Here is a 26,338-nt window from a genome sequence, read left to right as displayed (position 1 = left end):
TATATCCCACAATTTCAAAATCTTACGCAGGAAATATCTTATACAACGAAAATTAAGATCCATTTAACAAAGGTATAAGCACTTCTACAAGGAGATTTTTCTGCTAGTAAAGAAGTCGCTATATGGTTATCAAATCAGACAAATCATAATAAAGATTTTTTCGGTCACATTTTGTTTTGCGACGAAGCTACTTGGAAACTTTGTAATTTTTTCAAGAATTCGACGTTCTCAAAGCAAAATGGAAAATTTATGCATAGAGACTAATGGTCATCACATTGATCATCTTTTGTTATTACCTACCTTTGATAATTTTCTTTTGTGTTACTCGTAGTTTCGTGCCATCGTAATGAATACTTTGTTTTTAAAAACCTTTAAATAAAATCTTGTTTCATGTTTATTGCTTCTTTTTAAATTTTTTTTACGAAATTTGTGCTGCATTTATTGAAACAAAGGGTTATTTATAAAATTGATAAAGGTACCTATTAATTTAACTTTTATGACAAAAACCAAAAAATTTTAAAATCGATTTTTTTATTCTACAGACTTAAAGTAAGAGAACCTTTTAGCACTAAAATACCACAAAATTTAAAAATCTAGTATCAAAAATGGTTAAAACTTACAGACAAAAAAGGTAGGAGTTAAAATAACCGTTGACCTACCCAAAACGGATGCCTATGAACGGTACTAGAAATTATAAATTAATGAAATCGGTTCAATTCTGAAGGATAAATAATAGTACTAGTTTTCGTTTTTCTAAATAGAAGCGTTCTGGAGATATTAAAAAAAAGTACTTACAAGGCGCCATCTTCAAAGAGTTATAGCTCCCTTAGGAAGCATTTTCGGACTAGGTGAATTAAGTTAAATCGTCTTAAAATTATCTGAGGAATCTCCGGTTTTTGTTTGTCAGGAGAGGTTCTGGACACCCTGTATTATTAAGTGGGTTTTAATATGTAACATTATTTTTCTTATTATCTTTCTTTATTTCAGGGCCCTAAATATTTTATTAATATAGGTCACAACTTGGTAAAGCATACTCTTTACACTGCCTTGGGGCCCGAATCTTTACTTCCAGTAAATATTGTTCGTTTTCTGTTTTTGTTAGTTTTTAGTTCTTTAAATTTGTTTGTTGGATGAAGTAATCCTCTTTTTTCTTCAGTCGAGCATTTTGGAATCTCCTTTCATATTCTGCTGTATTGGCGTATCTTTTTATTGGTTACATTTGAACTTTAACGCGGGTCAACAGCATTTTTATTTGTTACAAGGTTCTGCCTATAGTGACAGAATGAACTTTGAATGTAAGACTTAACTTAAAATCCTAGAAGTCCAAAATTATGAAATTAAATCTGGTTAGTAAAGTTTTAGAAGAGTAACGAGTAGCCAAGAGAGCGGCAACTACACTAATGGTAGTCAGACGCACTTATAGAAAGATGTGGGATTTAAAACCAGATATGGTTATATTGGATTTATAACATGGTGGTAAAACCAACAACTATATAATATGCACCAGAGGTATGGTGGCTGCAGAAAAGTGTCACCCTCAAATTAAGTAAGATGCAAAAACGTGCTTGACCTAAAATTACAGGGGCTATGAGGGGCACACCAACAGCATTTATGAAGGCCCTATTAGATCTCCCCCCTGTACACATAGTTATAAGGGGGAGGTGAGAATGGTATAATATAAACTGCGAGAAATCCTCAGTAACGTACCGGTTAGATCAGGAAATAACATTAGAAATAAAGTTAAGGATATCTAATTGGTGATAATTTCTGATCATATTGTACCCATAAATATGTCTAAAATATTTTTTCAAGTAGTCACTTGCTCATGAGAGGATTGGGAGATAGTAAACATTCGTCCCAGACTGCAGGGTTATACTTAGTACATAGATGGATCTAAAACTGCAGAAGGGTCGGGTGCAGGAATATTCAGCTTACAAGAGAAATAGAGAAAGTAGCCATGGAAACTCTTAAAATATTTCAGATGAACTCTAGACTACTGTGGGAGTACCGAGGAATATTTAGAGGAACTCAATAGGCTGGCGGAAAGTAATACTGGCAAACTGGTATGGGTTCTAGCTCACCGAGGAATGCATTGTAAGTAAAAGAATAATGCATTTTCCAGAAAAGCAACAGCTAATACTTCGGTTTAGATCAGGCTGTGAATGTGGCAAGATGCATATTCAGCCATCGGAAAATGGCCAGGAGACAAATACAACATAAATCTCACTGTGAAAACATACCAGGTCAAACACATGGCCAAATTAGGCTATTTTATAGAGACTTAAACTGCAAATGCTATATCAGACGACCTACAACAGTCAACCATATCTTTCATAATGCCTGCGAGACATTAGATCACAGACGGCAAACGATTTTCGGAGATAGTCCCTTTGAGTGAATCTTTTTAAACAAATCAAGTGTGAAAGGCACCAGAAGAGAAACTTTATCCTTGAATTTTGTATAAGTAAACAAGTAAAAGAGTACTGTATCTTCATTAAAACATCAGTAAAAGAGTTTTATTTGGAAAACGGTACTGTAACTATGGCACTGTAAGGATCTTTACGCAAAATTCGAGGGAACCTAGTTTTCTGCAAATTACTACATCTCAGAGATATAACAGAAGATGGGGCTCTCAATAATGCAATCTACCAGACTTTGAATAATAAATGCAGCTTCTTTGCTCCAAACATAAAAAGCCAAAAATTAAGAGAGTAAATTTTGGAAAATGACAAATCATTTGAATGATTTGCCGTCCATAGGACTGTTAATAGATAATGTATATATATATATATATATATATATATATATATATATATATATATATATATATATATATATATATATATATATATATATATATATATATTAAGAACAACAAGAATACGCGTATTTATTATGTATTCATAAGTTTATCGTATATATATATATATATATATATATATATATATATATATATATATATATATATTGAACATTGATATTCTCAGTAAAGTAACAGTTTCTAAATAAGTCTGAAATAACAAAATTCGCGTTTTCTTTCAAAATGACCTTGATATAGAATACATATATTAAAATTTCCGTGTACCTATCTATGACGACGAGTAAACTAAAACTGATGCTTTGTAATAAAATCATATTCCGAGTAATCCACCTCGAACAAAGTTATCATACCTTTAGGATTTAATTTAGGTAGAGATAAAGTTTCAAGTCAATGTAAAACATAATAGCATTCCCATGTATATGATAAAAATAATAAATATTCAGGTTTGATAAAATATTATGGTTCTAATTTCCTGAAATTTGATTAATGTTATTATCTACATGCCTATTTACTAAAAAAATACTTACACTGTTGCGACTGATGCTGATACTGATGTGTACCTTCATCATAAGGTGGTGGTACTGATGGTTTGGTATCCATTAGTTGGTTTATACTGCAATATTAGAAGTAGGTCAAATTAACAAAAACATTTAAAAATAAGCACTAAAAAAATTTAAAACTGCTCTAAATAGTCGGGCAGTTAAGTCCTTTCTATATGCATGGAAGGTACAAGGGTTGAAAACTATTGTATATTTTATGTAAAATTTTTTGCTAAATACAAATATGTAGGCCCCCATTTGAAGTAGTAGTATATATATAATCCTAAACCCATTTACCCTAAGGTGTCGGGTTGAAGTAGTAGTACCAATGTAAAATCAACAAGCATACGGCGGGCTAGTACGTGTCAACATTACGCGTGCTACGATCGGTGTTTGAAATTGTTATTAGTATTATATATTATATTAGTAGCTATTTTAAAATTTCAAACAGCGATCGAAGCACTAAAGGCTTGTACACTTAGGTTAAGTCTTCGATTTCTCGACTTAAATTTAATACAAAGACAATTTAATAAGTATACCCTTTTTATAGATAATATATATAGTATTTTTAATGAATTTTTTGCTGTAATTATATAATAAAAAGAAGTCTACACATCTTAAAACCACTATTAGCTATAATTCTCGTAGAACCATTACACACCCAGTACATAAGTAGCAGCAAAACGACCTTTTGATGTACAAATTGATGTAATGATAGTAAATTGGAAAACATTGATCTGACGGTGTTCGAATTGTTGAGTAAACAAAAGAAAATGTTTAATTAAAACGGTTTTCAAAAGGCCACTTAGAAATACACGATGAAGGATGTAATTAAGATTTCAAGAAATTATTCTGCTTATCTGCTTATTTCTCGTAACCTCACTACATTATCCACATTCACGTAAATACTCCGATATTGGAGTAGTAAATCTGATGTTCCATGCTCTTTTTTTTTAAAGAATTTGTTTAAAATAATACATTATAGAATATTTAGACAATGTTAGACTGAATTTGACTTCATCAGTTTTAATTTCAAAGTAACGTGGAAACAAAAGTGATTCTTTTTAGCCTCAAATTATTGAGCAAAAAATAATCCCTGTCCTCATTTCTTGAGCCCTTTTCATGGCGTGGTGACACTTTAACTATTGTTATACGCGTGCTGTCTACATTGACTGCGAACTTGTGCCAGATGGCACAAGTAAGGCTTCATTTCATGCAGGGATTTTCCCACCCTAGTCTTCATTTGGTCTGCCCATCTTATTGGAAACCTTTGTCTTAGTCTTCGGCCTTCTGCCTTTCCTTCTACTCCATAAGTTCTGTTTTTCTAGCCACGTGACCGAAGTAATTTAGGCATGCTCGGTTTACTTTTTTTAATAGCCTATCTATTATATAAAGCTCTTCCAGAATTAACAGGTTTCTTCTAGGCTCTCTCCAGGACGCGTATAGAATTCTTCAATAGATCAACATTTCTAAGGCTTTGATTTTACTCCTATCGATTTTTTTGAGAGTTCTTGTTTGAGCTGCGTATGTAGCAATGGGAAAAATAGGGGCATAAGAGTTGAGTATTCGTTTCTATTGTTCTGTCCTTTCATATTTTAATTAATTTGGCTGTTGCGGTTTGGGCAATTGCTAATCTACACTTAATTTGTAGTACCGTTTTTTCTTCAGGGTCCATTCGCGTCGGATTAATCAGCAGTTATCAAAGACATTTGTGCAGTTTGATTCAATCTAAATTCAGTTAATTAGCCGGCAAGTTGTCCTATCCGGCTCGAAGGACCACATGAAGAAAAAACTGTAAGGGTTGATACACTTTTATTACGTATTTTATAAATTACAGACTTGGTCTGGTGTTGAGAGCAAAGTAAAGTTGTTCGCGGCAAAAGCTGGTTTCTACTTTAACGGTAAAAATATAAAGCGCTCTAGTTAGTGGCGCGTATGTTTGAATAGAGATAAAAAATGAATATATTATTACTGTGACAAATAAGTTTAAAATAAACATAGATGCGAAACGGAACAGGCCACCCAACTTGAAAGGGTAAAGTCTTGTAAAATAATATAATAACTTAACAATTTTAATGAGCAAAATTATTCAAGAGTCTAGCACTATTCACTGCATTATAGAGGGCAGATGACAGATACTGATCTCTTGATGATCCCTCTCGTCGTCTTTATGGACACCACCCTGGAAACTCTGTCTGGACCTGGATGCAGCTCAACCACACATCCCAACTGCCAAATTAGAGGCGGCAAGTTATTCTCCTTTAAACGCATTCGAATATTTTAGGTGTATTTAAACTTTGGCTGACTTTTTATTACACAGATTTCTTATTGGGTTAACTAGGTGCTTAGGTACTCCCATATTTTTAATTATACTGGATGCTCTATTCCCATGATGTTCAACATCTGCTCATGCTTTCTTTTTCCTGCTACTTGTTCTTTGGCTATCTCTGGAAGTAGAAAGTTCTTTGCTTTTTATTAATTATACGTAACAGGATGTGGCTTGCATGAGGACTACATGGTTCTGCAATTGCTGCATACGGTTGGCGATCCTTTTTTTGTGGATACGGATAAACGTTGATTCGCACCACTCATTAGACCATTCACCTGTGATTCATATCATGTTGCACATATCCAGTATTATATCTATGCAAATCTCGCCCATTGCTTTTAGACTCTCTGCTGGTATGTCATCTCTCCTTGGGTTTTTTTTTGTTTCTTAGTTGGTTTAGAGCCTAACCAAAAATAATACAGTTAACAAAACAAAGTTTTTTAATTTTTTATCGTTACTTGTCTTACGTCGTGTTAGTCATTCAAAAATGATAGATTTTTAAATTAGAACCACATGTTCTACTTAATCTTTATTTTTAAATTTTAATCTTTCCATTATTATATTCTAATTCCCTATATTCAAACCCCATTATGCTCTGTGATTTAGACATATATATATATATATATATATATATATATATATATATATATATATATATATATATATATATATATATATACATTTGCTATGTTCTACTGCAGTTGACAAACTTTTGACTTTTCATGTTAGTTTTACTTCAATGCCGATGTAGGAAAACTTCAATTCAACAAAAGGGGAATTATTTTTTATAATATTTATTGTCAATTTTAGCTGGATTTTCTGCTAATAAATTCATTTATATTTTTAAATCATTTCATGGGCTTTTTGGCTTGATTTATACTTTACTTGTCCCTCTTACTCGGGAGGGACCTCCCCTAAAACCACATGGTCAACCAGAGGGACTAATATACTGCAGTAGGTGGCCGCTGCTATAAATATTCTACATATTCTTGAAGTATAATTCCAACCAGTAGCTGGAATTAGCAACCGCACTAGCTGTATTCTATAATTGGTCCGACCAGCATTTGCAGTCACCAACAAATAAACATGACTTAATCGTGCTAAACACATTTTACAAACTACCACCTAGTCGCCCTAGACTACCACCTAGAGACAACGGAGAAGACGTTATTATAAGAAACCTAACAGACTATATACTTGTTAACAAAAGATATCGAAATAGTTTCAACAGTGTTAAAACCTACCCAGACGCTGATATTCAATCTGACCACAATCCTTTAGTGGGCGTGTGTAGAACCAAGTTAAAGAGAAGACGCGGAAAACTGTAAAAAACATGACATGAGAAAACTGAAGTGTAGTAAAGTAAAACAAATAGTCAGCAAACCAATAAATAGAAAAATCAAAGAAATCGATAATACAACGGAAAGCACAGAAGAGAAGATAGAATCCCTTAATTAAACGAGAATAAGACATGGATGGCGACAGAGATTCTGCAGCCGATGAAAGAAAGAAGGAAAAATAAGAACAATAACTCTATGTATAAAACATTACAAAGAGATATACAGAGAAAGATCAGATGAAGAACAACTGAAGAAAAAAAGTCAAGAAATCGAAATTCTACAAAGTAAATACGACGACTTCAAGGTGCATAAAAGGTAAGAGAAATTACAGGTAAATGTAAAAACAGAAGAGTAAGTAAACTTGTTAATGACAACGGAGAGGTCATCGTGGACAAAGAAAGTATTGATAATACCTGCAAAAATCACATACGAAATTTATTTCTTGATGAGAGGGAGAACCAGTCCCCAATACCTACGGAAACAGGACCACCTATACTGATGGCAGAAATAAGAGCAGCCATAATATCACTAAAAAAAGGGCGAGCTCCAGGACTAGAAGGAGTATAGTCTGAATTTCTTAAATTTCTTGATGACGAATCTTTAAGAATACTATAAAAATCTTCAATAATAATAATATCTATGACACAGGCAATATTCAAAAATATTGGCTAGTTTTAGAATTTATTACGTTACCAAGAAAACAGGGAAAGAAAAACTGCGGGGAATGTAGAATACACATACCACAATAAGAATAAATCTTGGAGATGAACCGACGGAAGCGATCTAGATTCTGCGAGGCGTTAGACAAGGATGTATACTTTCACCTAACCCATATTCAGAGGAAATATTAAGTGAAGCCTTGGAAAATGGCGAACATGGAATCCTTTTAAATGGAGAACGCATAAACAACATCCGCTATGCAGATGACTCCGTTATTTTTGCTGACAGTTTAAATAGTTTACAGCAACTAATAAACAAAGTAAATGAAGTAAGTGAAAGATTTGGACTACAAGTAAAAATATCGAAAACTAAATTTATGGTATATTAAAAGAAAAAAGAATCTCAAACAACTGGAAGGAATCCGTAACCATTATGCTACACAAGAAAGGGGATAAAGCAGATATAAAAAACTACCGTCCTATAACACTCCTCAATGTAATGTATACACTCCTAACAAAAATTTTAACTAACAGATTTAACGACAAAATTCGACGGATACCAGTCGAAAAAACAAGCTGGTTTTAGAAAGGGATTCAGCACACGTGATCATTTACTAAGTATGAAAATACTTATAGAACGAGCAAATGAATACCACATTGCTCTATATATAGCGTTCATAGATTTCGAAAAGGCTTTCGACAGTGTCGAACATTGGGCAGTGAAAAGTTCTTTGATTAACAGCAGAATTGACCACAGATATACGGAACTAATAGCCAATATATATAAGGAAGCCAAAACAACAATTAAAGTATATGAAGGAACAAATCCAATACAAATAAATAGAGGCGTGAGACAGGGTGACACAATATCACCGAAACTTTTCAATCAGGCTCTGGAAGATATTTTTAAAAGATTGGAATGGGAAGAAAAAGGTATAAAAATTTGTGGACAACGCTTGAACCATCTAAGGTACGCTGATGACATCGCATTGATAACCGATAAAAAAGAAGAATTATTTGAAATGATAAAAGAACTGGACGTAGAACCTGGAAAGATAGGCCTTAATATGAATTACAGCAAGACCAAAATCATAACAAATACAGATGAAGACAGCACGACGAGGATTAGACAAGATGAAAAAGAACAAGTTCAGGATTATATATATCTGGGTCAAATTATAAAACTTAACAAAGAAAACCAAACAGCAGAGATAAAAAGATGAGTTAGACTGGCATGGGCGGCATTTGGCAAACTAAGCTACATTCTTAAAAACAAAAGATATCCACAGCATCTTAAGACCAAAGTATACAATCAATGCGTACTCCCTGTTCTCACTTATGGTTGCCAAACGTGAACATTTACAAAAGCAAACATGGACAAAATCATAAAAACCCAAAGAACAATGGAAAGGCAAATGTTGCACATAAGATTAATGGATAAAAAGAGAAACGAGTGGATAAGAGAGAAAACAAAAGTAAGGAATGTTAGACAAGAAGTTGCAAAATTGAAATGGAGATTTGCAGGACACAATATAAGACAAAAAGAAGACCGATGGAACAAAATTCTTATAAGCTAGAGACCGTGGGAATACAAACCAAGCAGAGGAAGGCCCCAAATGAGATGGGCAGATGATATCAAGAAGCACGTGGGTTCTAGGTGGATGACTGTAGCGGCATACAGAGATGAATGGAAAAGGATTGGGGAGGCCTATGTCCAAAGATGGACCGAAGAAGGCTAATAAGATAGATAGATAGAAATTAATGGTCAACAGCAAAAATAAAATTAGAGACGTCCAACTGCTTATCAAGAATAATGACTGTTTACTGACCATCAGTGACCGAGTAAAATAGTTTACCTATCATGGAACAATAGTAAACGAACAATGGGATTACTCACAAGAAGTAAAATGTAGAATAGAGAAGGCTGGGAGTGCATTCAACAACATGGAAAAACTATTTAAAAGCCATAACCTCAATCTGGAGATAAAAGTAGGGCTCCTACGATGTTATATCTTCTCGATATTATACTGCGAAGCTGAATCCTGGACACTCACTGAAGCCATGGAGAAAAAACTTGAAGTCTTCGAGATGTGGCTATACAGAAGAATTCTAAGGATATCATGGATGGACAAGATAACCAACGAGACTGTACTACGAAGAATTAGGATAGAAAGAGAAGTGATGTATACGATTAAAAAGAGAAAGTTAGAATATATCAGACACATAATGAGAAACGGCACTAAATACAGATAACTAAAAAATATCCTTCAAGTCAAAGTATTCGGAAAGCGAGGAATTGGGAGAAGAAGAATATCATGGTTAAAAAACCTGAGAAAATGGTTCTCCACAACAATAACTAATGTATTTAAAGCATCAGTTAATGAAACAATTATAGCCAGAATGATCGTCAATATTCGAAACGAATTGGCACCAAAAGAAGAAGATCGATTTAAATTTTTTGCAAAACTATAGGCAAGATTTACTTTATTTTTATTTAATAATAAAACTTCGGTTTTATATTTTTTATGTACAATAAACATGATGAATTATTATCTTGGTTTATTGGTCGCAGCCAAATTCATTTTTCAGGTTAACTTTTAAGATAAGACGTTCTCAAACCTGAAAGACTGAGCTAGACAAGGCTAACAATTGGCTCCCAAAGAAAGTTGTAAGTTTTATTTCAACTTGTTCCAACTTATTATTTCAACTTATTATTCTATTGGCTTCCAACTTTCAGAGGTAGTTATATTGTTACCTATTGGCACTCACAATGTTGTGTGCGAGGTGATCGAGGGGCTTGAACACGGCAATCGCATAGCAATTTCTCTTTGCGATTTGTCGAAGGCTTTTGATTGCGTTTCACATGACATTTTGCTCCACAAATTAAATTACAATGGAATCAGAGGTATTTCTCTTAATCCCGCTTATAACTTGTTCTCTATGTGGCAGACACCAGGCGGTAGTGTCTAAAAGTCATCTCTCCGATTTTCTATCCTTAAAACCTGGAGTCCGACAAGATTCGGTCTTAGGACCTCTCTTTTTTATTATTTATGTCAACGATTCGCCTAAATTCATATCTTCGTACAAATCCATAAAATTCGCAGATGATACGACATACGTTATATCAGGAAAAAATAATGATGATTTAAGAATGTCTCATGAGGAATGTTCTACTAAATCTAGCTCTAGCATGGTTTGCTGCAAACAAAATAAAACTTAACTCTAATAAATCGCAAAATTTGGTTATATCTGCAAGTAATTTACACAATGATACAAAGAACAATGAGACTGTTAAACTATTGGAAATAACCATAGATAATCGACTCAACTGGTCGCCTCATATCTCACAACTTAAGAAAAAGCTATCAAGTTCATTATTTGTTATTTGCCAACTAGCAAGGGTTGTCAACTTTGAAACATTAAAAATGACATATATTCTTTATTTCACTCTAACGTAAACTATGGTGTATTCATATGGGGCCATTCAACAGATGCACTTCAAATTTTTAGAATGCAAAAGAAAGGATTTTATCAGGAGTTAGTTATGTAGAACAGTGCCGACCTTTCTTTATCAAATTCAAAATTATGCCGCTACCTACTCTGTTGATAGTTCAAGTTCTAACTGAAATTCACAGAAAAAGTGCCCATTTAATAAAGCAGTCTGATGTCCATGTTCACAATACGCGAAACTGTCACTACCTACGAACAAATCTTTGTAGATTAGGTCTCTCAGAAAAAAAATTCTTAATTATAAATATTACAATATTTTACCAAAAAGTATTATACAGCTAAGCTGTAATAGCTTCGATATAGTAATACCAAAATATCTTCTAAAACATTATTTTCACTGCTCAGAAGAATATATGACTCATTGCAGAACATTAACTGGGCTGCTTACCGTAACTTTGCCAAAAATAGTTTTCTGTTTAATATGTGTTCTTGTTTGTACATAATATTAACGTTTTATATTCCTTTTTAATACCATGTATTTTTTTTGACTTGCTACAAACAATATTTGTATCTGTTATGTAGTTAAATAAATACTCTACTCGACTCTACTCTATTACACAGTTTCTGATGGGTCATTTTTTATTTATATAACGAGTTTATTACAGCTGCCGCCGTTTCTCGCAACCTAGCTTCCAACGCTTGCGATCGTTCCAGTCATCTACTTGTAGACCCCTATCTTCCATTGCATCTTTTACTTCTTGTTTTCACGATCTTCTTGGTCTTCCCTTTTTCCTGCGGTTGGTGGGGATCCACTGTAACATTCTCTTTGGCCATCGTTGATCATTCATCCTTTCTACATGGCCATACCATTTCAGCCTTTTGCATTCTATAGTTTCCAGGACGTCAATGTCTATGCCCTTACTCTCTCTGATTTCAGTATTCCTTACTCTATCTCTTCTAGTGAGTTGGCAACATCTTCTCCAATAATTCATTTAAATTGCTTTTATTTTGGATGCGTCATTTTTAATTATTACCCAAAGCTCTGAACCATATGTAGCAATGCTTTCTATGATACTTTTGTATTTCCTAATTTTTGTGTTTCGGGTGATGTGGTTATTCCAAAGTATAATATTTAGTTGACGTATTGCTGAATTTCCTTGACCAATTCTAGTAGCTATTTCTTTTGTATTCCGACCATTGTTTGTAATGTTTACACCGAGATATTTATAGCTATCAGTATTTTGAATTTGTTTGCTTCCTAGTTCTAAGTGCTTTCCTTCACCTCCCACTACTACGTACTCTGTTTTTGATGGATTAATTGATAAGCCCCACTTAGTATATTCTTCATCTATTTTTCGTAACATGTAGTGGATATCATCTTGATCTTCTGCAAGTATTGGTTGGATGGGTCATTTGACGGTTAAAACTATCATACGATGCTTTAAATTCTTCGAATATGTGGAAAATACTAAACTATGAAAAATATACTAAAAATAATATACTTAAATTTTTAAAATATCACAAACAGACGCAAAAGTGCACAACAAATAGGTTCTGCAAAGATAGAGAACTTATCTTAACTATCAAATAAAAAAAACAGCCCATGTTGGGCATTTATGGCGTGTAATCCAAAGTACTATATTCATAAGTTATTAAAAATATAATACATGAAAATCAAACTAAGAGACTAAATATATAAAAATCAAACAAATAGAAAGAAAAAAGGTCTCATTATAACTTTACATTAGAAACTAGAAAGAAAAAAGAATCAATAACCAGGACGGCAGCCTGGTTATTGCTTAATTATTATTCCTAAGAAGCATTACTGTGATTACATTAAATCACTTATAATACCTTTAATTAAACAGTTTAAATTTTAAAAATCTGTTTTAGTTTAAAATTCTAATTGTTATTAGTTCCTTGAAGTCAGTATAAAAAACCTAAAAACTCATGGCAGTATCTGTTGAAATTATGTTGATTAATTGTTTATCAGTACCTAATTCCATTGAAATGCATATCTCATAATAAAAAGATTTATTATAAATATTAATGTATAAAAGCGACATTTGTTTCTGATATAACTTCCTGTAAATATTCTATCAAGTTAGCATTTTATTTTTATAAACTCTTTTTATCATGAATAATCAAATTTTACTACAATTATAGTTAAATTGTATAAACGGGTTTACAACGCAATTTGTTTCGTACTAAATTAAATGAATATTCTTTACTTTTTATTCTAACTACTTTTGAAGTGGATCCGGAAACAACCTAATTTTAGGTTAAACAGCACCAAAGGCTAAAACATGTAGCTTATAGCTGTTGTAGGAGTTAGAGGTAACAGAAATTTACAAAGTTGTATCAATTAATTAATTTTACGTCAAAATAACAGTCAAAGTTAAAATACACATTTCAAAAGTTCTCCGCCAATTTTTGTAATTTAGGAAGTCCAGTACCATTTGAGAAGTCAACGAGTTAACACCTGGCTTATTTTATTTTGACAAAAAGCACTAATAGGTCAGTAATAACTAAACTTTTGTCGAGAAAATATTGATATAATCTCTATAAAATAAATATCTTTAATATATTTCCAAGTCCAAGTGTTGAGATTTTGGCAACCAAAATCGCAATATGTCTAATCAATCTTTCGTAACCCCTGATTCCATCTCCAAAAATAAATCACAATCTAACTCTTTACTACCAGAAGAAAAACTCAACGATCTTATGCAGCTGCTAGTCTTTCAAAAGCTTCTCCTTTACGTGATTAAGCTATCATAATGCCTTACGCTCCCAACACTGTATTTTTAGATTCTATTAACGCAATCGTAATGCCGAAAAAATGACGCGTCACGCTCTGCCCTTGGTCGCAACTGTACATATCTATATTTCTCTGAGCAAGTTGATAATCTCTTAGAAACCACTCAAAGTATTACAATTAATTTATCCCTATACCCAGACTTGTCTCCCCTCCAAATAGAATTATAGTATCTAACGTCAGCTATTCTATCCCACATTCTGTTGTTGAAAAAGCTCTCTCTGATCTTGGATTAAATACCATTACGCCACTCACTCATGTCAGATGCGGTACAACTGACGATGCATGTGCTCACGTTATGAGCTTCCGGAGGGTAACTTATATAAATTTTGAAAGGAAAAGACTTCTTCCTACAAACTCCAGTTCTTATTGTTCACGAAAATACCTCTTATAGAATATTTATATCGACAGACAAATTGAAATGATCTGTTTAGACGAATCACACTTTCGAAACCTGCTCCAATATATTCAGTCCCATTTTCTCGCAACCAAATGAAAAATATATTAATCGTATCTTCTACATTCCTCATATTGATAGTATCGTTATCATCATCATCACTCTGGCTTTACAACCCTATGTGAGTCCTAGCCTCCTTAAGAATATCTCTCCAGTCGTCCCTATCTATCGCCTTTCTGCGCCAAGCTCGTATTCCCATATTTTTCATGTCTTCATCGATGTTATCAAGGAACGTTGTTCTAGGTTTTCCGCTTCTTCTCTGACCAATGGGTCTATCAAGGAGCGTTTTTCTAGCTGGGTCCTTTTGTTCCATCCGCATTACATGCCCTATACACCTCAGACGTCCTATCTTAATATATTTTACGATATCAGGTTTCTGGTATATTCTATAAAGTTCGAAGTTGTATCGTCTTCTCTACACTTCATTGTCATTCACTGCTCCATAAATTCACCTTAGTACTTTTCTTTCGAAACATCCTAACATGTTTTCATTATTTTTTGTTAGAGTCCAGGTCTCTGAACCAAATGTTAGTACTGGGCGTATTATTGTTTTGTATAGTTTTATTTTTGTATTTCTCAATATAATTGAAGACCCTGTTGCAAGAAGGGGATAAGTACCAAATTCTGCAAAAGCGAGATAGGTGCTTATTTAGGTTGAAAAAGTAACCGTTCTTGCCTGGCGCAAGTATAGGACGTGTACAGGTAATAGATACTGAAATTATAAGAGCAAACTACTTATTCCCTGGTATGGTCTGGTGCAAGAACGGTATAAAAAATGTGTAAGTTATCCCGTTCTTGCACCAAATTTTGAATTAATTTTTATATGTGTGTTATTCCGTCCCACTATTGCACCGGTGGCTTGCCGCGATTGGGTGAAAGTACCGGTATCTGCCCGAGCCACGAACGCGATTTAAGTCACGTAGTCACCGACAAACTGTTGGAGAGTTAACATAGTGCGAGAGTGCGAGAGGTACGGTTTAGTAAAATATCGAGGATTTTTTTATTATTACTAGATCATAGGATATTATTATGAGTTCAAATAGTGAGGATGAACCATTTCAAAGTTCAGGCAGCGAGTTTCTGCCTTCGAATGATTCTGGTGCATCTGAAAATAGTTTATATGAGGAAAAGGAGTCCGCTGATAAAGAGGCTGCAAATAATAAACATGGACGAAAGAAAACAAGAGATCCCAAGAGCTGGAAAAGAAATGTGCAGAAAATAAAAAGAGCTAGAGGTGAAGCTTATAAATCTACGACAACGGGAAAAGTGGTACCAAAAAGGAAACAAGGCGATGATTGCAAATGTAGTAAGAAATGCATAGAAAAACTTTCAGAAACCGAAAAGCAGGAAATAATATCGGTTTTTAATACTCTTTCAAGTCAAGAAAAACAAGACTTTTATTTGTCAAGTTTGATACAGGTTTCTCAGATTACTCGACGGCGCAAAATTGAAGGAGATCCAAAATTAATAAGGAACTATACCTATAAGTATAAGGTAATATTTTTTTAATATTCTTAATTTTATTTTGTGTATTGTCGGCGGTGATAGCCTAGCGGTGATAGCCTAGTCCCATTTAAAATACATTGTTACTTCACGCACTGCTATCTATAATGACAGTTTTCACAAACTAAAAACTTATACATAATGTGACATAGAGTATATAAACATAAGTACAAAATAGTTATTTTACGCGATGTATAGCACTCGCTCCGCTGTCGCTCGTGCTCTAAATATCGCGTGTGTTCGCAAAAAGCATACTTCACGAACTGTTTCATACAATATTTTATCTACTCTACGATAAACAAATAAACTCAGTAACTCTTCGTCACTGGAATTCATTTATATTCTACAATTTTTAGAACTTTGACATTTAAAAATTCTAACTTCTTTTAAACCACAAAACTGTGAAAACTTTTGTCGTAATTTATTGCTCATTATGTCATCACCATTACAACGCGAAAGTTAAGGATATTTGATTATATAAAAGTATGTCAAAAACAGTGCGAACAAGTAAGTCCCATTTAAAATACATTGTTACTTCACGCACACTTTAAACACTTCACGCACTGCTATCTATAATGACAGTTTTCACAAACTAAAAACTTACACATAATATGACATAGAGTAGATAAAAAAATTGTGTATCTGCAAACTTTTAAAAATGCTTTTTAAGGTAAGTTTTTAAGGTAAAAATTTTTTTTCAGTTACGAAAAGGTACTTTTGAGTTAAATGTTTGCAAGATGGCATTGTGCCTTCTTCATGGTATAGGAAAAAGACGTCTGGAGCGCATCGCAACCCACTTGTCTACAAACATTACACCTGTTCAGGATAAAAGAAGTCGTCATTCAAGTAGGCCTAATTTAATTCCCGAAGATTTAAGAGGGCAAGTACGCGATCACATCAACAGCTTTCCAAAACGCATTTCCCATTATACTCGAAACAAAAACGATAAATATTATTTGTCAAGTGATTTAAATATTTCAATTATGTATGATTTATATTTGAAAAAGTATGAACCTGATATACATCAATTAAAACAAGACCATACTTCCATAGATCTTCCATACAAACCAAAAATATCGTATGATTTTTACGGGCGATACTTTCGTGAGAACTTTAATATTAGTTTTGGTGCTGCACGGAACGACACTTGCAAAAAATGTGATATTTTAAACAATAAAATGCAGAGTGCTGATTCAGAAGAAGAAAAGAAATCATTCGAATTACAAAAGAATGTACATCTTCGAAAATCTGAAGTGTTCTACAAAGAGCTAAAAGAAAAGTCAAAAGAAGCACAAGAAAATGATGACATTGAAGTTTTGTGCTTCGATTTCCAACAAAACATGCCCCTTCCGAAAGTACCTTCAGGAGATGCCTTTTATTTGAGGCAGTTATGGGTACATAACTTCTGTATACATTCTGCGAAAAACAAGACTGGACATTTCTTTATGTATGATGAAAGTATTGCTAAAAAAGGATCAAATGATGTGTTAAGCTTTTTACATTACTATTTTAAAAATATTTTAAATCCAAATGTCAAAACATTATATTTATTTAGCGATAACTGTTGCGCGCAAAATAAAAATAATACTTTGGTTAGGTTTTTAGTTGCATTATGTCAGGAGGGAAAATTTGATACCATAATTCGTTTTCCTGAGCCGGGACATAGCTTCCTTCCCTGCGATCGCTACTTCGGAATAATTGAAAAAAAGAAGAAATCCATTGAGAGGATTTTCTTACCACAGGAGTATATGAATATAGTTAAATCATCATCAAAAAACTTTTTTGTTGTTCCTGTAACTCAGGACATAATCTATAACTATGTCGAAAGTTTAAAAGATTACTTTCTTCCGGTGCCGAAATCTGTCTGTAAAGGAAAGTTTACTATTTCTACATATCGTGTATTTAAATACACAAAAAACTTAAACGGCGTTGAAGTTAGTCAGACTGCTAGTGCCCCTTTCTTTACACATTTTACCATGCTTAAAAAAAAACCAAATTTAACTTTAATGTCAAAATGTTACGAAAATGCTTTGCGTATTAAGCATGCAAAATATCAAAATGTTATGTTGTTAGCTAATGAATATGTCGGAAAGAACGAAATGTATTTTTATCAATCTCTTACATTAGACAAAGATACATTAGAAGAGATAGACGTTGATTCAGATATCACGGATACACATAGCTCTGTCGATGATGAGTCTGATTAATTAATTTTATTTTATTAAAACGTTTATAATGGATACCTGTTTGTATAAGAAATAGACTTTCTGTTAAAATTTGCGTTGCTTTATTTTATATTCATTTTTATTAATAAGTAGTTCACATTTAATAATAAAGTATTTCTTCCGAAAATGGGTTTTAATGTAACTTATCCCCTTTTTGCACCTGCTGTAAACTACAGTACAAAAAAGGCTTAAACTTATCCTATTATTGCACCAAATTTTTGTTTCCTTAATAGCATTGTTGTTTGGCTGTAGAATGGCGGCAAAATCATATTTATCTGTTGTATTAGTTCGGCCCTACTTCATGAACAACATAAATTTTAAATTAAAAAATAAAACTTTATTTGCTTCTCCTGTAAAATTTACATATTGTTACTTATACACTTCTTGCATCAGGGTCTTCAATTGTGGATTTAAGGAGGAGATTGAACCCAAAATAGCATCTGTTGGCCGTGCAAATTCTGTGGTTTATCTCTACGGTAGTATTATTTTCAGTGTTAAGGAGCGCTCCCAAGTATACAAATTCGTTCACTGCTTCGATGGCGTCTGCTTCGGGATTTGCACTGATTTATTATATATTGAACCAGTCGTTGTGATTTGTGACATACGTAATATTTTTTCCAGAGCCAAATTGAACAGTATACAGGAGAGAGGGCCTCACTAGCGCAGCCCGTTATTTGTTTTAAAAGGTTCAGACAGTTCCCTCGGAATTCTTACTCTACATTCAACTTTTTCAGTTTTGTTAAATTTACCAACTGATTTAGTTAATATCGTTAATAATGTGCAAAATTTTACTGATAACTCTCAGAACCTTTCTATTACCTCCATATCTGGATAGTCACCGAAACCTGCTGACAAAAGACCTCACTCAAATGATAGTTACCTGGAAACTCCACTCTCAATCTTACCAGAAACCCTTAGTTTTCCTGATCTAAATCTAAATACTCTAGCCACCCATGAAGCGATTACATCACAAATTATTGAAAGACCATCGAAGAAGAAACTTAAAAACTCCAAATCACAAGTACCTGAAAATAAAATATTAAACAAAATAACTCGCTCTGCCATTTAAAATTTATATGCTGAAACTGACATCTCATCCCTTCAAGAAACAACTAATTGCTTCTCTTGAGAATACTTTCCGTAATTTTACTTCCTTTTCGCTAATATCCTTTAGTGGAAACGTTTTGCTACAGTTATTTTCCCTCTTCTACAAGATTTAAATAAGTTCTATAACGATAAAAAATCGTTTAACTTGTTTTGAGAACAAAATTGAATGCAAACTGGACCCCGACTCTTACACATTTTCTGGATATCTTACTACCGACGAATGCTACCCCACTGACTCCTCCTTAATATCTCAATAATTCCACTATATCATTAAAGTTTTTCTTAGAAATATGGTTTATTATTTTTCAATGGAACTGCGATGGATTCTATTCTCACGTAGAAAAATATAAAAACTTATTTTAATATACAATCCTGGCTTTTCTGTTTTCAAAAGTTGAATTTCAAAATAAATCATTGCGGTCGCCTAAAAATTTTTGAGGGGTAACATTACATACATAATAACTGTCCAGAGCCAGTAGTGGTGCTTTAATATTTGCTGCAAGTAATATATACTCCCCTGTTCTTCCTTTTACCGCTATCCTTGAAGATGTAGCAATTACTGCATGGTGTCCAACCAAATTTACTATATGTAGTCTATATATTCCTGCCGACTATAAATTAAAAGATTAAGAGTTGGTTGACCTAATTTTTCAGCTTCCCAGCCATTCATACTTATGGACGACTTTAAATGCTATAGTACTATGCTATGTGGGGATCCAGCTAAATATTTGAAAGAGGTAAAATTGTTGAAAACCTTTTAAATGTATCTGGTTCTTGTCTGTTAAATACGTTTCCACATCCAATATACTATCTGCTAACTGGCCAAGATATACAATTTAAACGGAAAACATCCTCTCCATCCAAACATTCTCCTTCAACCAATAACCGACAGTATCACTTTAACGACTGACAAGTATGTTTGTAAAAAACATCATCTCTCACCCGAAAAACGGTCCCCTTTGGATGCTATCCATAAATCCAAATCGGTTCTCAACAAATTTCGCCACAATATTACTCCTGCCAATCTTATACTTCACAAATAACTTAAAGCCAAAGCTAAATATATCATAAAACAAAGTCAAAAACTTCTTGGCAAAATTACATTTCATTCTTAACAATTTATACCTGCCTAAGTAGGGTCTGGAACAAAATAAAACATATATAATATGAGCGCAATTCTAGTAGTAAGGTTCTTAATGTTATCATAGACGACAAAGTTATCTGTAATAGCCAATCGATTTCTAGCGCTTTCGCTCTTCGCTTTGAAGAAAAATTTAAAAATAAGAATTTCTATTTTCCGCCTAACTCCTCTCTTGTCCTTTTTCTTATAAATAATTCTATTGACCCTCTTGACATTACACACGTCACTTTTACCCTCTATGGACTAAAATTATCAACCAATCCAATCAATCATTATCAATCAACCAAAGTGATAACAAATAAACTGAATGAAATTATAACACTAGCAGAAGAACAACAAGGTTTTAGGAACAACAAGAGAAATCATTAGAACATAACAAACCGGCATATCTATGTTTCGTAGACCTTAAGAAGGCATCTGACTGGGTCAAATTAAAGGTGCACGCAAGAGATTTTTCCTTTAGGAATAATCAAAAGGGTCGAAAATATCTAGTACACAAAACAACACAATAAAAGTAAAAGTAGAAAGAGAACTAACTGACCCTATTAAAACTGGCAATGATATAAGACAGGGAAATACCCTGAGTCCTCTGTTATTCAACCTGATTATGGATACAATCATTAAAAAATGAGAACTAAAAACTAATACCAAATGGGAGAAAAACAACTTAAAATATCTTACCAAAGGCTACTGCCTACTGCTTACAGAGCTCTGATACGATCCTAAATAAATTACGGCTGTTTTATTTACATGTTCGCCTCCAAATCTGACCTGAGGCTATTAGATTCTATCCAAAATACTTCTCTTTCGAAAGCGAGCCCTTTCTATAAATTAGAAGACAACATCTGCTTCTATCATATGCTACAACTACATCAAGTAATCCTTCCAAACCTATGTACTATCTTACTAACTCTGTACCTGATTACTTCATTAGTACAGTTTTAGAGTCATTAACTTAATTAATCATATATCTATTAAAATACACTGACCTATCCCTCACCCTGTCTATCTCTTCTCCAGTCACCTTTCCCTGGCCAAACACTTCAATTTTCTTATAAAGGAAGCCGTCCTAGAAATACTAGATAAAACATCTTTTAATTTAGTTATTTACACTCATGCTTCCAAAAGTTCTTGCGGAGTAGAATGAGCAGTTATTAGTTTAAAAGATCCTATAAGTTCCATTAGGTTATTCTCATCATGCAGCATGTAGACTTTAAATTCATTTCCACACCACTACATTCTGATCGCCATGCTAAAGAAGCGGTTATTTCATCAATTAGCTAAACAACGATCCAAACAAGCAAAGACCTAAGTTTAAAAAGTCAATTTTAGAATCTTGCAAGCTCGTTGGAATAACTGTAATACAGCCCTACACAGAATTCAACCTAAAATTAGGTCATGTACCAACCTCACTCTCAATGAATCGCGGATAAAGAGAAGACTACGAATTGGCCATACAAGATTGACTCAAAACTACTTAATGCCCACCGATGAAAGTTTAACATGTCAACAGCGCAATTGTGATCTTACTGCAAACCATATATTAACGGACTGTAAACAGTACACCAGCCATGCTCGGAAAAATAACTTGAAGACATTGCTTGCAGATATTCTAAACTATCCAAGTGAATACAGCAAAGTACTGGAGATGATACTAGTCAAATACACTAATGATTTTATTAAAATCTAATACCTATTATGTAATTTCTAAGAATAAGTCAACAGTACCGTGCAAATGGCCTTAGTTGTCGAGGCATATAATCTAAAAAAAGTTATTATTTTGAAATCAATGATAAATTAAAATTCAAACATAACACTTACAACAGCTAATCTCAAACTTTTGTTTACCTACCTTACATGTAAATAGTATATAAATTATGGTAAAGCCAATTTGAAACCATACAGAAATTTTTAAAAGTTTGATTTTCACAAAAATGTTTTTAAAATCTTACATTATTTGTTTTTAATGTAAATATTCTATTTTCTATCTAAAAATTCTACGCTCGTTCTGAACAAAACACGGAATCAACTCGTCAATTCTGAAAGAGCTAAATATAAAAGACAGGCTATTAAAAAAGTGAACCGAGCATTCTTAAATTACTTCGGCTACATAGCCAGAAGAACGGTGACTGTGGAACTAACTGTTGGTAGTAGAATGAAATATAGAAGACCGAAGATCAATAGGAAGAACTCCAACAATTTGGTCAATGAGAATATGGTGAGAAAATCCCTACATAAATCCGTCAAACCCTGACATGGGCCCAATGAATGGGGAGGAGAAGGTTGATAGGTTAGCAGGATGTTATTTCGGTTCTCTCTTTTCCTGGTTTAAGCATCATGATAATTTCAGCGAATTTTCATATTGTTATAAAGTACCATAAGTTTAGCACGTGGTTGCATATAACAGCAAAACGGTGCTCTTGCATTGGAAGTGTTTTGTTAATTGTAACGCTTATATTCGGTGTGCGTATGTCAGCGATTTTGTGTCGTTCTCTGACTACATAATGATAATAAGGCTTTGTGCTTCTTTAGTAGTTATTCTGACTTTACAGTTAAATGTTAATTGAAAATGGAAATTCAAAAATTAGGTCAAGGGAGTATCTTGGACATCCGTGCAAAACAAATTGCTTTAAATGTATTTAATTATCATCTAAATTTAAGAAATGGTAAAAGTGTTAGAAGTGTAACCGATAAAGTAAGTGCTATGAGGGGAGTAAGTTTTAGTACTATTTTTAAAATACGCAAAGAAGCTGCGGAAGAAAGACTAAGGCTTATAAAAAAAAAACAAGAAAACGTACCAAAAGTAAAGTGAACAGCAGAAAGTTCCCTTACAATGAAGTAGTTTATACGCAACTACGTGCCATCGTGCATAGATTTTTCTTTAAAATTTTACCGCCATCATTGAACAAAGTTTTTGCACTGGTCACAAAAGACAAAGATTTAGCAAACATGTCACGCACAACAATGTTGAGAATACTCCATAAAATGAACTTTGTTTTTTGCAAACGAAGAGTAAAGTCAAGCATGATTGAACGGCCCGATCTTCCAAAATGGAGGCATCAGTGACTTCAACTAGGGTTGCGTTTGTTAAGGGGTTGTCAACAGGGGTTGTTAAAATAGCCGACACAACGAGGCCCTGATTTAGTATAGCGCATGCGGGTAGCGAATTGGACTTTGTAGAAGGTGCGCTTTTTGGTTTTTAGCTAAAAAAACTCAGCAGACTATCATGATAAGATAGATGGTCCTATATTTGAACAATTGTTTAATGAAAAGCTGCTTCCTAATCTTCCAGAGAAAATTGTTGTGTTGATGGACAACGCTTCGTACCATTCGAGGAGAGAAGAAGTGATTCCGACACAAGCCTTGAATAAGGATCAAATTAAGACTTGGTTGCTGGAGAAAGATATCTTTTTTGAAGAAGATTATTTAAAATCAGAGCTCATGAAAGTCGTAAACACATACAAAGAAAAATACATAAAATATAAAATTAACGAGATGTGCAAAGAGAAAAATGTAGCCATTCCAAGACCACCTCCATACTATTGTGAGTTAAATCCAATTGAAATGGTATGGAGTTAAGTCAAAAGACATATTGCCTCACACAACATAGAGTTTAAGACCGCCGCTATAAAATAATTAATAAGAAATGCATTTGGTGTAGTAACAGTGGAAAACTGGAAAAATATTGTAAACTTGCTATTAAGGAAGAGCAAAAATTTTGGGTTATTTACGGGTTGATGGACGATATTGATCCTGTAGTAATAAATGTGACGGTTGACAGTGACAATAATGAAAGATGAGGATGATGTTAATATGCAGTATGTAAATTATGTGATAGTGTGCAAATCGTCGGACACAAAGTGCCAAATCCGAAAAGTCTGTAAATAATAGTCCGGCAAAAGTGAAAATTAGGTACTAGTGCGAAAAATTTAACGTGATTATTTTGACCAAAAGACAATTTATAAGTATGTTGGAAATATCGGGTTTGTGGTCTATATTAAATAAAAATCATTGTTTTTTCCAAAACTCAATATTTCGCCATTTATTTAATAGTTTCATCGGGAGTAACTGTCAAAAACAAACATTTCAAAAAACTGACGTACACTAAAACTTTTTTTAGAATGTTTGCCTTTAATACTAGTTCAAGTACCATTAGTTCTGCTGCTACTACTATTACTTCTACTATTACTACTACCGTTACTAGGTGTCCTGTTTGCATAATGCGCGTTTAGTAGCAGTTTTTTTAGGATTCTTTTAGGATTTGGCATCTTATTTCTCTTCACATTTCACACAGTACTCTGAATTAGTACATTATGATGTACTACGACCATATACTTAATATCGCATACATTGAAGGATGGTATTTCTCTTCTTTGGTGCCTCTACTGTGTACTTGTGTCCCAGTTTTTCTAGTTCTTTAGTGATGCCTGGTGTAGGTTTAGAGAAATGAATATATCTCGTTATTACCAATCTTTAGTGTCAGTTCAGTAAGGATGTATTTTCTTGTTTTGTCGAATATAAAATACTTTTTATTGAGTCCAGCATCACGAGCTGATATAAATACTTTATAAAATCAAAGTTGACAGAATTGATATCCGAATTATATAGAATTTATCTTAGAGGAAAAAGGTACTCTAAAATAAACGATATTGATATACAACGAGGAGTTCGATAGGGTTGTGTATTATCACCTCTGCTATTTTACCTTTAAAAACCCCTAATCCCTGGTATTTAACCTTACAATTAAAAAAAAAGCAGCAGAAGATCTAGCAGATTTGCATTAAAAAAGATGAAATGCATTACCTACAATTAAATATACAGACAATACAGTCATTTTTTCTGACACTATAGAGGGATTTCAGAACTTTTAAACAGTATTAGCACAAAAGAAGAAAGATTTGATAAACATAAACGTCGTAAAAACTAGGTAAATGATATTTAGTCGAACAAGATATAACATCACCTCCTAAGTCAATGGAGCACACATAGAAAAGGTTGAAAGATTTAATACTGACGGGCGGATAGATAGTTACACTAGCGGACGGGTTAAGCCTATGAGAAACAAATTTCAAATATCATAAAGTTATTTATTAATTATTAATTTTGTTTTTTTTTTCAGATTGGTTAAATTTTTGCTCATTTTCATTTTCATTATATTTATTGAAGGCCATTTAACGAAAAAAAAACAAAAATTAACTATACTCAACGGGAACACACTCATGAATAAAAAGGTATAAATAAGTGGTTAAAATAAAAGACAAATAAAAAAAGAAAACGACACACAAAATTGATTCCACTCGGTGCATTTACCAAAGCAGGAAGCAATCCATACAAAGCCATGATTTGCAAAACTTGTATCTTGTTTGCCGTTTTTTGCAACATTTACAGTATCGTCGTTTGTTTAGAGGTGGATTCTGTGGTATTACCATATTCACTCCTGCAAATTTAGCGACCGTTTGTCGAATATTTCTTGGCCAATTTATTACAGTTGGTCTTTTTGCTCTGTTTTCTTCCACAACTTTAACCCTAAAGGCCAGTTTTTACACGTATGGATTTTCTGGCGCCAGAAGCCATGCAGTAATATTTGCACGGCAGTAAATGTTTATACTAGATAGAATATTTGGGCACGCCAGTTTCATTTTTAATTTAGCACAGTGGAATATTCTTTTCAATTCCGACTTGTCGTGGTCGTTTACATAATAGTATTATGTCAATTGAAGAAATACAATTTAAGAGTATATGTAGGGTGTCGGTTAATTCTAAAAAGTATTATTGAAGAGATGATTAGCCGTGTGGAAAAGAGAAGAAATAATAAGCGGAGGAGCCGAATTTGGATTGCTACAATGTCCTGGGTACTCCATTTTTTACCTCGTGAACTTCTGAAAATATAGATATAACAATTTGAAAATTTCGTACCATGTAACAAAAAAAAAATGTTCAGTATTATTTGCA

The 26,338-nt window shown here is 33.3% G+C and overlaps 1 protein-coding gene across 1 annotated transcript in view; it reads right to left on the bottom strand.

Annotated features, from left to right (window-relative positions):
• Positions 1–26,338, bottom strand: part of LOC140449701 (uncharacterized) — a 168,530-nt gene that overhangs the window by 116,870 nt on the left and 25,322 nt on the right. The window contains exon 2 of the mRNA XM_072543000.1: positions 3,349–3,434. Coding sequence (XP_072399101.1) covers positions 3,349–3,421 — 73 coding nt within the window. The 5' untranslated portion in view covers positions 3,422–3,434. The remainder of the gene's footprint in view (positions 1–3,348; positions 3,435–26,338) is intronic.

Source organism: Diabrotica undecimpunctata, chromosome 9 (genome assembly GCF_040954645.1).
Source record: "Diabrotica undecimpunctata isolate CICGRU chromosome 9, icDiaUnde3, whole genome shotgun sequence".
NCBI classification, from domain to species: Eukaryota; Metazoa; Arthropoda; class Insecta; order Coleoptera; family Chrysomelidae; genus Diabrotica; species Diabrotica undecimpunctata.
Note: the sequence above shows the minus strand (reverse complement) of the source record. Positions and strands in the feature narration are given on the sequence as shown.